We start from the raw sequence: 14,109 nt of genomic DNA on the forward strand, positions 1-14,109 counted from the left end.
GGAATGGAAATATATTTTGCAGGCATCTTTTGGCAGGAACTCCAGCCCACACCTCAGACAGAAAATGATGAAAGAGACCCTTGGAGCAGGGCCCTGTGCCTTCCCCTGTCTGCCCAGCACATAATCTCCAAACACTGAGCAGGGGCCTCCCTGGGGCAAGTAGCCAGCACTGGGGCAGTCATGGGATCCCCAGGGAGACGTGAGAATTAAGTAAGATCCTGATGAAAAGTGCTTAAGTATAACTGAGTTGAATGTTACTAGCTATTACAGACCTGTCCCATTTCCCTTGGTTCGCATCAGAAGTCAGTTAACACAGGACAGGAGACCGTACCCACGTGACAAACAAACAAAAGGTCTGAGGTCCAACATTCATTCAACAAACATTTGCTGCACACCTGCTCTATGCCAGACTTGGGGAGCAATGGTTGAGCGAGACAGACACAGCCCCTGGCCCCTGTGCTCACCCAACCTGGGGAGACTTTCCATAACTAAACTCTTGGGACACAATGCACTGTGATGGGAAGGAACAAGGGCTGTGGGTCCAACTCAGATGAGCCTGCACAGTTAGGAGATATTCAGGTTGGCAGTGGGAGTGACAGGAAAAGTGTTTTGGGCAGAGGGAAGCACACACTCAAAGACTCAGAAAAGAGAGAGAGAGAGAGAGAATGCAAGACACATACAGGGAAGTTAAAGTGGTTCCATCCTGCTGCAGTAGGGAGCAAGGCAAGAGAAAGTTGGAGGAGATAATTTGAGAAAAAAATAGGCAGTGGCCAGGCCATAAAGAACTAGAAGAGTCAGGTCAAGGCCTCTGGACTTGACCCAAGGCCCTGGACATCACCAAAGGGTGGTCAGCAAGGAGGTGGCGGGAACACATGCCCACCCTTTGCTTCCCACTGGCAAAGGTTGGCTCCCTGGCCAAACATCCGTGGCTGCTGCTGGTTTCCTCCCTAAAGTAGTTTGAATTCGGTCAGCACACACATAGGAGATGATGTCTGCTCTGTACACCAGCACTGGGACAGGCCCTGGGGTGTGGCAAAGCCCAGCCCCCTCTTCCACTCAAGGGAAAGACCTCTGCATGAGCTAGAAACATGAATTAAACATGCCTCTGAAGTGGACAGTAGGAAGAAGATAATGAGTTAAATCGTTCGTTTTTCCTCCCCACAGTCACGAGATGCTGAGATGCTGGGCGTTTGACCTCAACTGGAATCCTCAGCAAATTCCTCACCCAGGCACCACTGCCAAGGAGCAGGGCCTCCTCCTTCCTGGGCTTTTTCCTTGGGTGATTAGCAACATGGTAGCCAGTCCTTGGCTTATAGTTGACCAGAGGCCAAAATTCCCATCTGAGCAGTCACAAATCTAGTCTATCAACATGATTCTGTTTTGGTGTCAACTACCAACCAGTAGAGCCTTAAGTGAATACGGGTTTGTCATTTGGATACAGTCTCCCCGTCCTATTAACTGACATCTTCCCAATGTGACCCAAGAGAAATGGGACAGATCTGTAGCAGCTAATAATATTCACCTCAATTATCATTAAACACTTTTTATTTAATCCACATAATCCTATGAAGTAGTTACAACTATGTCCATTTTACAGGTTCAGAACATGAGGCTCAGAGAGGCTCAATAACTTGTTCAAGATTACATGGCTGATAAATGGTAGAACTATGATGTGAATGAAGGAAGACTTGCTCCAGAGACCAAGCTTTATATGACGCTATTACACAAACTCATTTATTTGTTAACAAACAAAACACATTCAAATGAGTGTGGCCGTATAAAGTCATTACTTTGGAGGATGTGTATTTATTATGAAGCCACTCTCAGCAGGGCTCCACATGCTCAGAAGGACCTCCAGCATTGTTAAGAGCCACATAAGGAAATCTGTAACTTGACCTCATGTTCATACCTCCTCCCAGACCCAAACCATCACCACAGTTTGACAACCCCCCACCCCAATCCATCCCACTTGGCCATGACTCCCACTCTTGGCTTTCAAAACTTAAGCCCACCAGCAGAAGTTGCTGGTGATCTGCTGTTAGACATCTAAAAGGACAAGCCATGGACCTTAAAGTCATTCTCAAGAGGCATCCAGATTTGAAGCACTCACAGTAACCTGGGAATCAGGGTGTGACTTCCCACAGGATGGTTTACTGTGAAGAATACTAGTTCATGTCTGCAAATTCATCATTCAAGCTTGTGCATGAGTGGCCCTGGGTGAGTGAGAACATATAATACCATGGGACTGTGCAAACACATACCTTGTGGGTGTACACACACACACACGAGACATTACGGGACGGTGCACATATGTGACATATCCCACGTGGGCCTGTTCTCAATAGAACAGGAGCTACCCCAAAGCAAGGGTCATTTCTCCTTTCCCATGCCCAGGACATGTAGAAAATGCACAGTAAGTGCTTCTAGGCCAGTTTATTGATCAACAGTGAAGGGTCATTACACTACAAACGACTAGCTATCAGAAGGCAGGGCCTATACTCCTTACCTTGCTTTTTGAGTGCTGCTTACACCACCACTGAAAGATACTAAATATATTAATTAAAAAAAAAAAAAAACCAAATAAGACAAATATGTGTGCCATCACCACTTCTATCCAACACTATAGTGCTAATATTGCAAGTGCAATAAGGCAAGAAAATTAAACAAATGGTCTAAGGTTACACTGTCCGATATAGTAGCCACCAGACACCCGGGCAATTTACATTTAAATTAATTAAAATTAAATATTTATTTCCTCAGTCTCAATAGCCACATTTCAAGTGCTCAATGGCCATATGTGGCTAGTGACTATCATATCGGACTGACCAGGTCTAGAACATCTCCATCATTGCAGAAAGTTCTATTGGAAAATGCTGGTTCAAGGATTAGAAAAGAAAAAAACAAAATTATCATCTTTCATATAAGATTGTATACACAAAATTCCAGAACGTTATTACAATATTAATGCAATTAATATATATTAGAAATGAAATTATAATTTAGCAAGGTAGCAAAACTCAATATATAAAAATCAATTATATTTCTATTTCCAAAGAACAATTTGAAAACAAAGTTTTTTTAGAAATTACCATTTTCTAAGAGTATCAAAAAAACAAAAACAAAAACAAAAAACAACCACTACTACCCAAGTACCTGGTAATAAATCTAACAAGATGTTAAGGTGCTTTGGAGAAATATTTAATCATGCAGATCAATAATCTCTTGCCCAGTTCTTCTCCACTCATTTTATCCTCAAATTATCTGCTTTTCCAAGTGCAGGGCCTCAAAAGTGTGCAAAGACACAACCAGGTCCATAGAAGACCCCAGCAGGGTTGCCCAACTCCCCCCCACACTGCTGGGGCATTCCCTACCCCAACAGCCCCATGTCCCACTGCCTTGCTTTCACCTCACCTCGTCGTATAAATCGCTGAATTCCTCAACCACGTCCTTCGGGATCCTGCGCCCATGGTTGGTGAGGTAGCAGGCCACGCCATTCTTGGAGTAGAGGCTGATGCGGCCCACGCTGCGCTCGCCCTCAGTTGTCTCTTCCAGGAGGCCATTGGCTTCTGCTAGATGATAGATGGGATTCCCGTGGGAGCCATGGATCCAAGTGGCTCCCAGATCAAAGGTGGCGTGTCCTGATGGAGAGAGCAATAGGCCTCAGAGGGGCAGGGACTTCTTCACCGAGGGCCACGACACCGCCTCACCCGCCTTCCCCCACAACAGGCAACCACGACCGAGGGCTTCGGGACAAAGTTCCCAGTGGAAGCCCATATGGAGCAAAACGGATTCTGCTCTATAGCCGAGAATACTGCCCACCCCAAGCCACCTCACAGGATGACTTGGAAGGCTCCTTTTTTCCAGTCGCACATTTTTCTGAGATAACACCCAGACACTGAACCCTCTTTGCTCGTTGGTGCCTCTCCCCTTGAGGGAAATTCTGCGGGCACCCAAGTGTACAGTGGCGCCAACGAGGAGAGCAGGGCTACCTGAGACACCCAGGAGGAGGCCCTGCCCTGCAGGCCTTCCTCCAACTCCTCCACATCCACACTGACCCCAGGGTCAAAGACCCTCTCTCAGACGAAAAGTTGCCCGTCCCACTCAGTCTGAGCAGGGGCGAGAGGGCAAACATTCCAGCTGGGACGATTCCTCCCCAAGGCTGTCTTGGCACGGCGGCAACATCCTGAGAGTCTGGAAACAGAGGGCAACTCCTAGGTCCAAGATGGGACACGCCTGGGGACTGGTTCCAAAACCCCATCCACTTGCTGTCAAAGTACCAGATGCTCTTGGGCAAGTTGTCTATGTGACTCGGCCTCAGTTTCCTCTTCTGATATAGGAACTGTGTCACATTAGTCTCCTTCCCTGCCTAGCTCGCAGGGAAGCTGAAACAATGAAAGGAACCTAGGGGTATATTTTTTGGTGTTTTACTTTGTTTTTAGAGACCTGATTCAAGATATCATGCATAGTGAAATTTTTGCCAAGAGGGTCACAATAATTCCTATCATCGTACGTGTGCCCCTTTGCAATGTGGCTTTGCCGATCCTCCTGACAAGAGGCAGAGTCTGTTTCCCCACTCATTGAATCCAGGATGGCTAGTGACTTGCTTTGATTAAAAGAAACTGGCAACAGGGACGCTGGGTGACTGCAGTGTAGGTCCCAAGAGGTCTCGTGGCTTCCACTCTCACCCTCTTAGGATATGCCTGATGTGTAAAGAAATCTCCAGGTCCATCCTGCTGGAGATACCTGGCCCAGCCAACAGCTAGTGCCAACCACCAGCCTTGTGGGTAAGGCCATCTTGGACAAACCAGCCCCACTCAAGCTGCCAGGTGACTGCAGTCACACCTAGCTAAGCCCTGCTCAAATTTCTGACCTACAGAATTGTAAGCAAATAAAATGGCATTTTAATCCACTATGTTTTGGGGACGGTTTGTTATACAGTACCCCCTCATAATGGACAGCAATGCTACACCTCACCCCAGGAACTGGACATTCCTCTTTTTTGTGCCTTTCCTTTCATGGGCTGTTTTCTAATCAAACAGCCAGTTCCTAAAAAGCAGCCCTGTCGGCATGTATGGGCCAGAACACAGAGAGAGCAAATGCAATCCATCTTGCACAATGGCCAGCAAGGCAAAATTTCCTGGTGTCTCTGGAAGTGGAAGTAGAGGCAGGAATGGGTTGGCCCCTTTGTCCAGGAAAAGTGGGCAGACGTAAGAGCACCAAAAGCCAAAAACTCAGAATCCTCCCTCCAGGGTTCCTGGTAGACATTGAGAGCCTAGGCTGGAGTCCCCCAAAGCGTCCTGCCTGCTTTGAGCTCCCAGTAGGAGCAGAAGAGAACTATGGCATGGCAGGGAGTGCTGGGTCACACAGCCACTGGACAGAGCTGGGGCTGCCATCCAGGCACAGGGACACTCTCCTGGCTCAGGCCACTCAGCAAAAGCCAGAATGAAGTGAACAGCTCGAGATCAGAAGCGAGGAGGGAGCCCGCACCCCTAGCCCACAGGCTCTGCAAAGAGGCAGGGAGGCCCAGAGAAGGCCCCAGTCTGAGGATGTTCCCTGCCCTCTCCCAGAGGCCCCTCTGCCTCTCACAACTACCCTATAGCATCCTCAGAGCCCCTGGCCCTTGACCCCTGCTCTCAGCACTGAAAGGTCCACAGCCAACATTTCACACTGCAACAGGTCCATCTTGCAGCCTGGCTTTTCAGCCCTGCATGTCTGCACACACGATGCATGCACCTGCACCCTTGCCCTGACATGCTCTCGCCTCTCCTGCCAGGGTGCTGCCTCCAGCTTCCCCACATACATCATTCCATGCATATCCCCCTCTCTTTCTTCTCACTACCTACCCAATTGCACCATCTCCTGAGGCCCACCCAGGAAGACTTCCTACCAGGTCATGCAGCCCCTCAGCCTCCTGCAACCCCATCCCTCCCACCTCACTCCCTGTACCGTCATTTCCCTGCATGGCACATCTCAGCTGTCAGCTACCACTGAGGCTAGACCATTTGTTCTCCAGTATTCTGCTTCTACATCAGACCCCGAATTGTCTCATCAAAACCCTATAACCACAAAGGGAGCGCCCCTTCCCCAAAGCTCCCAGTCTGCCCATAAGATGTTGAACAAAGAGTCCCAGGGCTTTCCTGCTGGCTGCCCCAGGTTTAAAAGAGCTTTGGATGGTGCGTCTGCCCTTACTGCCAGCTCACACTGCTGTCTGTGCCAGGGGAGAATGGATGCAACATCACGTATGCTTTCCAGGAACCATTCTAGGGAAAGACTCTTAATGTGGTCAAAGTTTCCACAAGAGGAGAGAGGGTCCCCCATGTAACTTCAACCTCTGCTTGTTCTAAGACTGACCACCTACTTTCCTGAGCCAATTCTCCCATCCAACAAGTGGGCACACAGGACCTGGTTGGCTCTGCTCCCCTATGTGGGCACAGACAGTCACAGAATCCTCCAGAGGGCCAAAGCAGTCCCCATCCTTCAGGCCACAATGTCCCACTGTGTCATTTTCATGTCCTGTACCCACTCAACCTCTCTTTGGCCAGATACCGCCCCTCACCCCACCTGGGAAATCCTGACTTCCAGCTGCATTTCAGGCAAATTCCCTACCCTCTAGGGCCCCAACAAAATCTGTACACCCCTCAGTTAAGTCCCTGACCTGGCTGCCTTTCTCCAGAGCCCTCGTCACTGGCCACTTGGACAGACCCTCTTTCCAGACAATCCCAAGACCCACCCATCACCCTCAAGGAGGGCCAAGTCCCCTTCCATCTCCACCAACTTGGGCTCCTATTGCCCTAGAGCTAGTTGTCACTTAACATATACTAATTCACACTCAAATGTTAATGACTAACAGGAACTTTCAGATTTCTCCTTGTGAAAGAGAAACAGGCTAGCCAGGTGCCAAGAGCGCTTGGTTTTGGTCCTCCCCGCCCAGCTCCCCCCACCCCACCTAAATACTGAGCACCAAGTCATGCACCAAGCCAGCGTTCTCCAAAAATGGAGGCCAGGGCACTTTCCTGCCCACCCCACAGGACTGCAGCATGGGGCAAGGGGAGCTTCTTGAAAACGCCTAGATGGAGCATTTACCCCAGGGAAGGGACTAAAATAATGGGATTTCCAGCAGGGCCAGGGGTTTGGGGCACAGGAGGGGACCTTGGGAGGTGGCTGGGGTGGGTGGTCGTACCGAGTTTCACGCTCTGCACACGGCCTCCGATGTGGCTAGTAGCCTCGAGCACAGTGACATCCGTGAAGCCCTGCTCCAGAAGCGCTCTGGCTGCGGCCAGGCCAGCCAAGCCGGCACCGATCACCACCACACGAGGCTGTCCCCTTCTCCGTAGGCCACGACTGAGAGGGTCATCCGCACTGTCGCCACTGGATTCACAACTTTGCATACCGTCCAAACTCGACTCCTAGGAACCTGTGGGGGCGGCGGGTGAACGCTGAGGTCAGAGCTCACCCGCTCTGCTTTTGCTTCACTCCCCACCCCAAGGGACATGCAAGGGCCCCTTCATATGCCATCCTCAAGGGAGAACTTTAATCCACCCCCCCCTCCCCAAGGACCTGGACATGGATGCGGGGAGGGAGGAAGGGAGGAAGGGGGAAGGAGGGAGGGAAAAAGGGATGAAGGGAAGGGTGGATTTTGGACACCCACCAGCAGGCAGGAAAGCTGGGAGCCCACCTTGAGCCCCTGAAATCCATCAATCCACCCAAACCTGCTAGGCACTGCCTCTTCCCTCTTGGCAGCTCCCAAGGCTGTGGCAAGAGCCAGACAGTGAGGGGATGGCCAAGGAGGCTGAAGTCAAGAAAGACTGACCAAGGTACTCCTGCTCACCCCAACCCCAGAGTGCCTGCCCTGACCCCAGGGCACTCCTGCCAACCCCAGGGTGCGCCCACCAGCCCTAGGATACTCACCCAGACCCAGGATGCTCGCCCTGACCCCAGGGTGTTCGTGTCGTCCCCAGGATGCTCACATATACCACACTGGCCCTCTGCCACTCCCTGCTCTGCCTGGCTCTTCCCTGTCACTCTCTCTCCCTTGCCCCTTCTCTTCTTCTCTGGATTTCTGTTGGTCTTCCACAGCCTCAATGAGGTGGCAATTTGGTGGGCAGGACACAGTTCCACCCGCCCCCCAGAAAGTGCCACGAGGCCAGTGTCAGACAAGCCTCTGCTATTCCGGGTAGATCTTTGGTTGTTTTCTCTGACCACTGAGCCCCTCAGTCACCACAAAGCAGCAAGGAGCCCAGGAAACAGTGGACCATGAGGACCCGTGGCACTAGATCCCAGACATCAAATTGACAGTTACGCTAACCCAGCTTGTTCAGAGACGCCAGGCTGAGGGGGGAGCTGATGGCCAGGAGGCCTGGGGGATCCCTAAATCTGGCCCCAGGGCTGGGAGAAGCTTCCCTTCTCTTCCCAGAGACCACAAGAGTTTGGAGGTGTCTGGGGGTCATCTCAGGGGCCACTCGGTTCTGATCCTGTCCCTGTTCCTTCCTTGGTCCCAGAAGCCCAGGTTTTGGTTGCCTTTGCTGAGGTTTTGGTGGCAGACATTGCATAATCTGGTAATATCCAGAGGGTGGAGGGTGGCTGCAGGGCAGCAGATGGGGGGCATACAAAAAGCCATCACACATATCAATAAAGCTGAGCGTAATCCTGCCCCTGACACAGCAGTCCCACTCCTGGAATATATCCAAGAGAAGTAAGGTATGTTCCACCAAACAGATGTTAAAGAATGTTCCCAGCAGCTTTATGCCTCATAGCCACAACCTGGAAACAACCCTCATCTCCTTCAACAGAAGAATGGATAAACATAAGGAGCTCTACGTAGCACATTCACACAATGGAATACTCTTCAGCAATAAAAAGAACCAGACTATTGATACTTTCAAAAGATAGATGTGCCTCAAACACATTGTAATGAGTAAAAGAAGCCAGTGACCAAAGAGCACGTACTGTACGATGTGCAAGTTCAAGAAAAGGTGAAATGAAACTGTGATGATAGAGCTCAGACAGAAAGGTTACCTCTGGGGAGAGGGGGAAGGATCAAAAAGGACCAGGAGGGAACTTTCTGGGATGAGGGACATGTACATCTTGATGTGAATGGTGGTTACATGCGTATACACAGAAATAAAGATTCACTGAGCTGTTCATTTAAGATTTGTGCAATATACTATGCTATACCTCCATAAAAATTAAGATATTCATTCCTGCTTTCCTAAAGGGGAAAAAAAAAAAAAAAAAAAAAAACACTTGCCACACAGATGTCCCTCTCCACGCATCTCAAGGTCTGACGACTGAGGATTCCATCCCATCTTGAATAGCATATTTCAACATCCTTTCATCATAGGCTTAACAAACGAGTCTTTTTTTGAAAATGTACTTGGGCTGAAAAACTGCTCCTCGCCCCCAACCCAGTCAACCTGCCTACCCAACGCCTGAGCTAGCCTCGGACTCTCGGAGTTGGACCCTCATCCCTTACCCCACCATCACCCCTCTGCCTCCACCTCACCTCCAGCCCCTAAGCGCCCTCCAAACAGAGGCCCCGGCCAGCCCCTACTGCGGGCAGAACCAGTTCCCTAGAGGGCCGGAAGGTGGCGCCCGGGAGCCGGAGCCCCGTAGACGACGAGTCTCCGCTTTCTGAGGCAGGGTCTCCCCGCCCCCCTGCAAAAAGAGGCTGTGTCCTGGCCTTCCCAGGAGGTGAGAGCACGCTGGGAGTCGGGGCTGGCTCAGGCCCCTCCCTCCTCCTTCTGGGCCTCTTCCTCTCTCCCCGCCCAGATGCCCTGTCCAGCCTCCCTGGGAGACGGAGGTCAGGGCTGGCTCCTGTCCTTCCCTCCCTCGCCTCTCCTCTCCGCCCTCCTCCCACTTCCTCCACTCTCCCTCCTCCTCCCGGCCTCCTCCCATCCCAGCCCCCAGGTTCTCCTTCCTGTGGACTAAATTTAGAGGTGAGGATGTGGCTGCCTGCAGAGGTGGGCGGGGAGGAAGGGTCAGCGATGCCACCGGATGTCTGCTGGCCCAGCGCGCCTCGGGGGAGCGAGCGCTGGGTCAGGTTTGTAAACACACGGCGGCGAGCTGGCGAGGGAGGGCCCCGGGCCAGCCGCTGCTGACGTCACCACGGCCGGGACACCTGGGCACCCCGCAACGTGGCACTCACTGCCACCCCACCCCCATGCCTCAGTTCCCCAGGAAGGGGATGGGGGTAGGGGCCTCTACTTTCAAGCTGGCCTCCAGGCCTTGACTCCCAGCCCCAACCCCAGCAGACCCCCGCCCCACCCCAAACCCCAATAAAGGGGAGGGGCCACCACGTGGGCCTCCAACCTTACTGGTGGAACCCCTTGTCTGAAAGCTCCTGTGGGACCAGGGTGTAATTGGGATTAGACTGGGAGTCCCTCCCAACTAAAGCCATCAGAGAACCCCTCAGGCTCCCTGGGGCAACCTGCTCTGAAAAGCAGGGATCTAGAGGGGTTACAAGGGAAAGAATGCTCCGACACCAGCAGCTGGGGTTCACAGCCAGCTTAGCCACCTGAGCGTCCTGACTTCCAGGAGCCTCTGCTTCCTCCCGTCCACAGTGGCCAGCTTGACCTCACTGCATTGTTGGCATAGTCAAATAAGGCCCTATGTGGATGTCACAGAATGGTCAGTATATTGAGATGGCTCGTGCGTGAAAATCATTTGTAAAGTTCTGTAGCTAAATTATAAGCAGACTATCCTGGAATAGGGTTTGGGAATGGACAGTGGGATATGCAGACAGGCAGTTCGTTGGCCCTTAAGATCTCACAGCAAAAAAAAAACAAACAAGCCCAGCTCCCAACACGAGGGTCTCAAAACCTTGAACACCAAGAGCCTGCACACACACGGTGCCAGGGAGAAGGCAGGAAAGTGGGGGCCACCTGCACCCCTGACCCTCATATGGGTTCCTAGCTGGTCCCACAGCCCTGTCCTTCCACTGGCCTTGTCCCAGGTAGTCCCCGTCAGCCCCTGGTGCCCCCAAGAAGCCAGAGACGCCTCCCACAGTCCACAGAGGACAGACAGATGAGGAGTCTGACCCCTCGCACCCCATATCAGCCCACGGAGCCAACACAGGGCCAGGTCCAAACCCAAAGGAAGGGGGAGAGAAAACCAGACCCAGGAATACCTCCTGTGTGCTGGGCCCTCAGCTAAGTCCTGACCCAGACCCCAAGGCCCTGTTATCTCCGGCCGGGGGAAAGGAACTTGGGGTGGTGGGGGAGGAGCAACAGCTTGCTTTCTGTTGGTTTGTGCCATCGTCTCCTTTCCCTCTTGGATTATTTCATTTTTTTTAGACGAGAAAATGCCCCATTGAGGAAGAAGCAGCATTTAACACTCCTCAGTGCTTGCCTGTCCTTCTCTCGCCTTCAGGAGAGAAATAAATAAATAACATCCACTCCTTGATCTGTATGCACAGGAGAAACAGAACACCCTGTACTTTTCAAGCAGATAAAGGAGAGAAGAAAAAAGTGCTGGCTCAGCCAGACGGGGGGGCGGGAAGAGGGGGAAATGGACACTTGCCTTCTTGCTCCTGCTACCATGGCAAAATGGGGGTGGAGCCCTGGGGCTTCTCTCGCCCCCACGTCCCCAAGCCGGCCAGGCTTGGTAGCTTCAAGAAATCAGGCCAGTGGCACAAGTGCCCCACTCACCCACCCCAGATTCAAGATGCCCCACTGACCTCTCCCCCACTTCTGTGGTCTGCACCACCTTCCCCTGCTGCCCAGATCTGACGCTGCCCTGACTGACCCTGTCCAAAAAGCCAAACTGGAAAGGGGAAGGCATCAGGAGAGGAGAAGAGGGAATAAAAGACCCTGTCTCACAGTCATGTTGCCAAAGACGGCTGAATGATGACGAAGGGGCCAGTTCATGGGGGTGGCACAAACAGCTGAGCTCCTTGTTGACTGCCACCTCTCGCCATCCTCCCCTCACATCCCCACCAATTTCACTTTGTCACCCTCAGAAATTTACCCCCCAACAAGTGCACACCAATCACCAAATACTAGAGACATGTTTTAGTCCTGGTGTGTTCTAAGATTTGACGCTGCTGAACTCCTTCTGGAAATGCCCAGAACTGAACTGGGGACTCAGCACGTCTTGTGCTTTCCCTGTGGCAGTTAAAGCCACTGGAGCACCGAGCAGTGCCAAGGCTCAAAGCCGGGGGCATCCTTAGCGAGAAACCCTCCCTTATCCATTGGGTCAAGCCATGTCAACCGCACAGTCTGAAGCGCTGCCATCTCTACCCCCAACTGCCTCGGGAGCCCACTTGCCTCCTCCATCTGAACCTCGCCCCAGAGAACTGCTGGGCCTGTCCCAAGTCTCTCAGTCCCTCAGCCCCACCCTCTTAAAGACGAGACTGACCGAATCCGTCATTGTCCAAGGAGTACAATCCAACAATTCCCTGAGCACCTACTACGTGCCAGGCATGATAAAAGCCCTCAGCATGCCAGCCCTGTACCCCCCAGCCCCAGCTGACTGCCTGGCTTCAGTTCTCAATCAAACCCTACCAATCCCATCCCCACGGACCCCAACTTCAAAGCCTGTACCCGTCCCCTAGCCTGGTCCATCTAAAGGCCTGCAAGCAGCCTTTCTCCCTCCTACGTATACCTAGGGTTTTCTTAATGTAGCACACCCGCTGTGCAGGGTGCTGGGGTTGTGTGATTGTGTGACCATGTAACTGTGTGCTCCTCAAACCACTGGCAAGGCCTAGTTCGACACATTCCCTGAAACAGCAGACACCGTTGAAATCTGCATTCTGTGCACTAGTCCTGCTCTGTCCCCCAATCCCCAGCACGGGAATTCACCTGGGAAATCTTGTTGCCTATTGTCACAGGAGTGAGGCTGCAGACCCACAATCACAGAGCAGGACAGACGGTGCCTCCCCCACGCTGGGCCTCGGCAAGGCCTGCAACTGAACCAGAGGAGGGTGCGTGGCCCAGCTCAGTGTAGGGAGCCCCTTCCTCCCCAGCACTGGAGTCCCCTCCAGCCCCAGACAGCCGTCAGCAGGTGCTTCCCTCCATGACAGTGACTAGTGCAACAAAAACAATCATATGGGGAGCCACATCCTTCCAAAATCTGTCCCTCCCAAGAGACAAAAGATCCACCCTTCTCTGGCTCCCTCTGAGCGCAGGCTACTCCCAAATATATATCCTTTTCTCAAGGTCATCCCAGGATGAATGGCCCCATTTCCCAAAGGGGAAAGGAAAGGCCCCAAGCAATTGGCCAACCTGGCTCATCTGCCCCCCACTCCTTGGGGTCCAGAACCTACCAGTTGAAATGTTCAAAAATAGGCTACCCCTTCAACCAGCCAAGCTTCTCCCCCGTTTAAGCCCCACGGGTTGGGTCAGGCGAGCCCTGTCCAGGGCTCTGGGTGCCCTCGGCCAGCAGGGGACAGCTCACCTGCACCTTCCACAACCATCCTGGGGACTATAACCCTGTCTCCCAGCAGACATCCCTAGTGCCTGTGGGCAGCAGCCCCACCTCAAGTCTCTATCATGGAGGGGAGTGGGCAGGAGGGAGGCTCAGGGGCTGATCCAGGGGAGCCTCTCTGGACTGCCTGGCAGGTCTGGGGAGGGACTGGGATTCTTGTGGCCCCCAGACAATGCAATTATTCTTCAAATGTAGAAAACGCCCAGAAATCCCAGACCAGCTGCTTCACACAGCGGCCCAGACAAAGGGGCTCTGTGTCCGCAGGCGAGGCCCCTCCCACCCCGCCACCCCAGGGAGGGGCCAGCCCCAGCTCCTCCCAGCCAGCCCCTCCCGGCTGTCCTCACCAGGCCTGGACGAGGTGAAAGAGGCAGGATTGCTGAGCCTGCAGGGCCAGCCACGGAGGGGAATGAAGGGGGATAAATATGGGGAATGGAGCAGGGACAGCATATGAGCCCCAGGGGACAAGAGGGGAGGGGAGAGACCCTGAAGCCCAGACCTGGGTTCAGGACCCAGCTCAGTCTTGTCCTTGCCAGTCGACCCTAGACCTATGTCTTCCTTTCTCTGTCCCCACTTGGCCAACAATGTCAGGACTCACCCCAAGGACACAGCATCTGCACCCAGCCTCCGGGATGCACATGTCTAAGCCCCATCTGATGCTTAAATGCTTCCTTTCGTCTTCGAGCTTTC

General features: G+C 52.7%; 1 protein-coding gene across 8 annotated transcripts in view; it reads right to left on the reverse strand.

The window, feature by feature from the left end:
• The window catches only part of SMOX (spermine oxidase), a 42,400-nt gene that overhangs the window by 6,592 nt on the left and 21,699 nt on the right, over positions 1-14,109 (reverse strand). For 6 of the 8 annotated variants that reach the window (XM_037811806.1, XM_037811804.1, XM_037811800.1 and 3 more), the window contains exons 2-3: positions 7,181-7,414; positions 3,412-3,638 (exon numbers count right to left, since the gene is read on the reverse strand). In XM_037811806.1, coding sequence (XP_037667734.1) covers positions 3,412-3,638; positions 7,181-7,388 — 435 coding nt within the window. In that variant the 5' untranslated portion in view covers positions 7,389-7,414. Of the gene's footprint in view, positions 1-2,506; positions 2,547-3,411; positions 3,639-7,180; positions 7,415-7,908; positions 8,040-14,109 lie in introns of those variants that run through there. The other 2 variants (XM_037811802.1, XM_037811807.1) reach the window with 2 other exon arrangements.

The sequence above is a fragment of the Choloepus didactylus genome, chromosome 19, assembly GCF_015220235.1.
Source record: "Choloepus didactylus isolate mChoDid1 chromosome 19, mChoDid1.pri, whole genome shotgun sequence".
NCBI classification, from domain to species: Eukaryota; Metazoa; Chordata; class Mammalia; order Pilosa; family Megalonychidae; genus Choloepus; species Choloepus didactylus.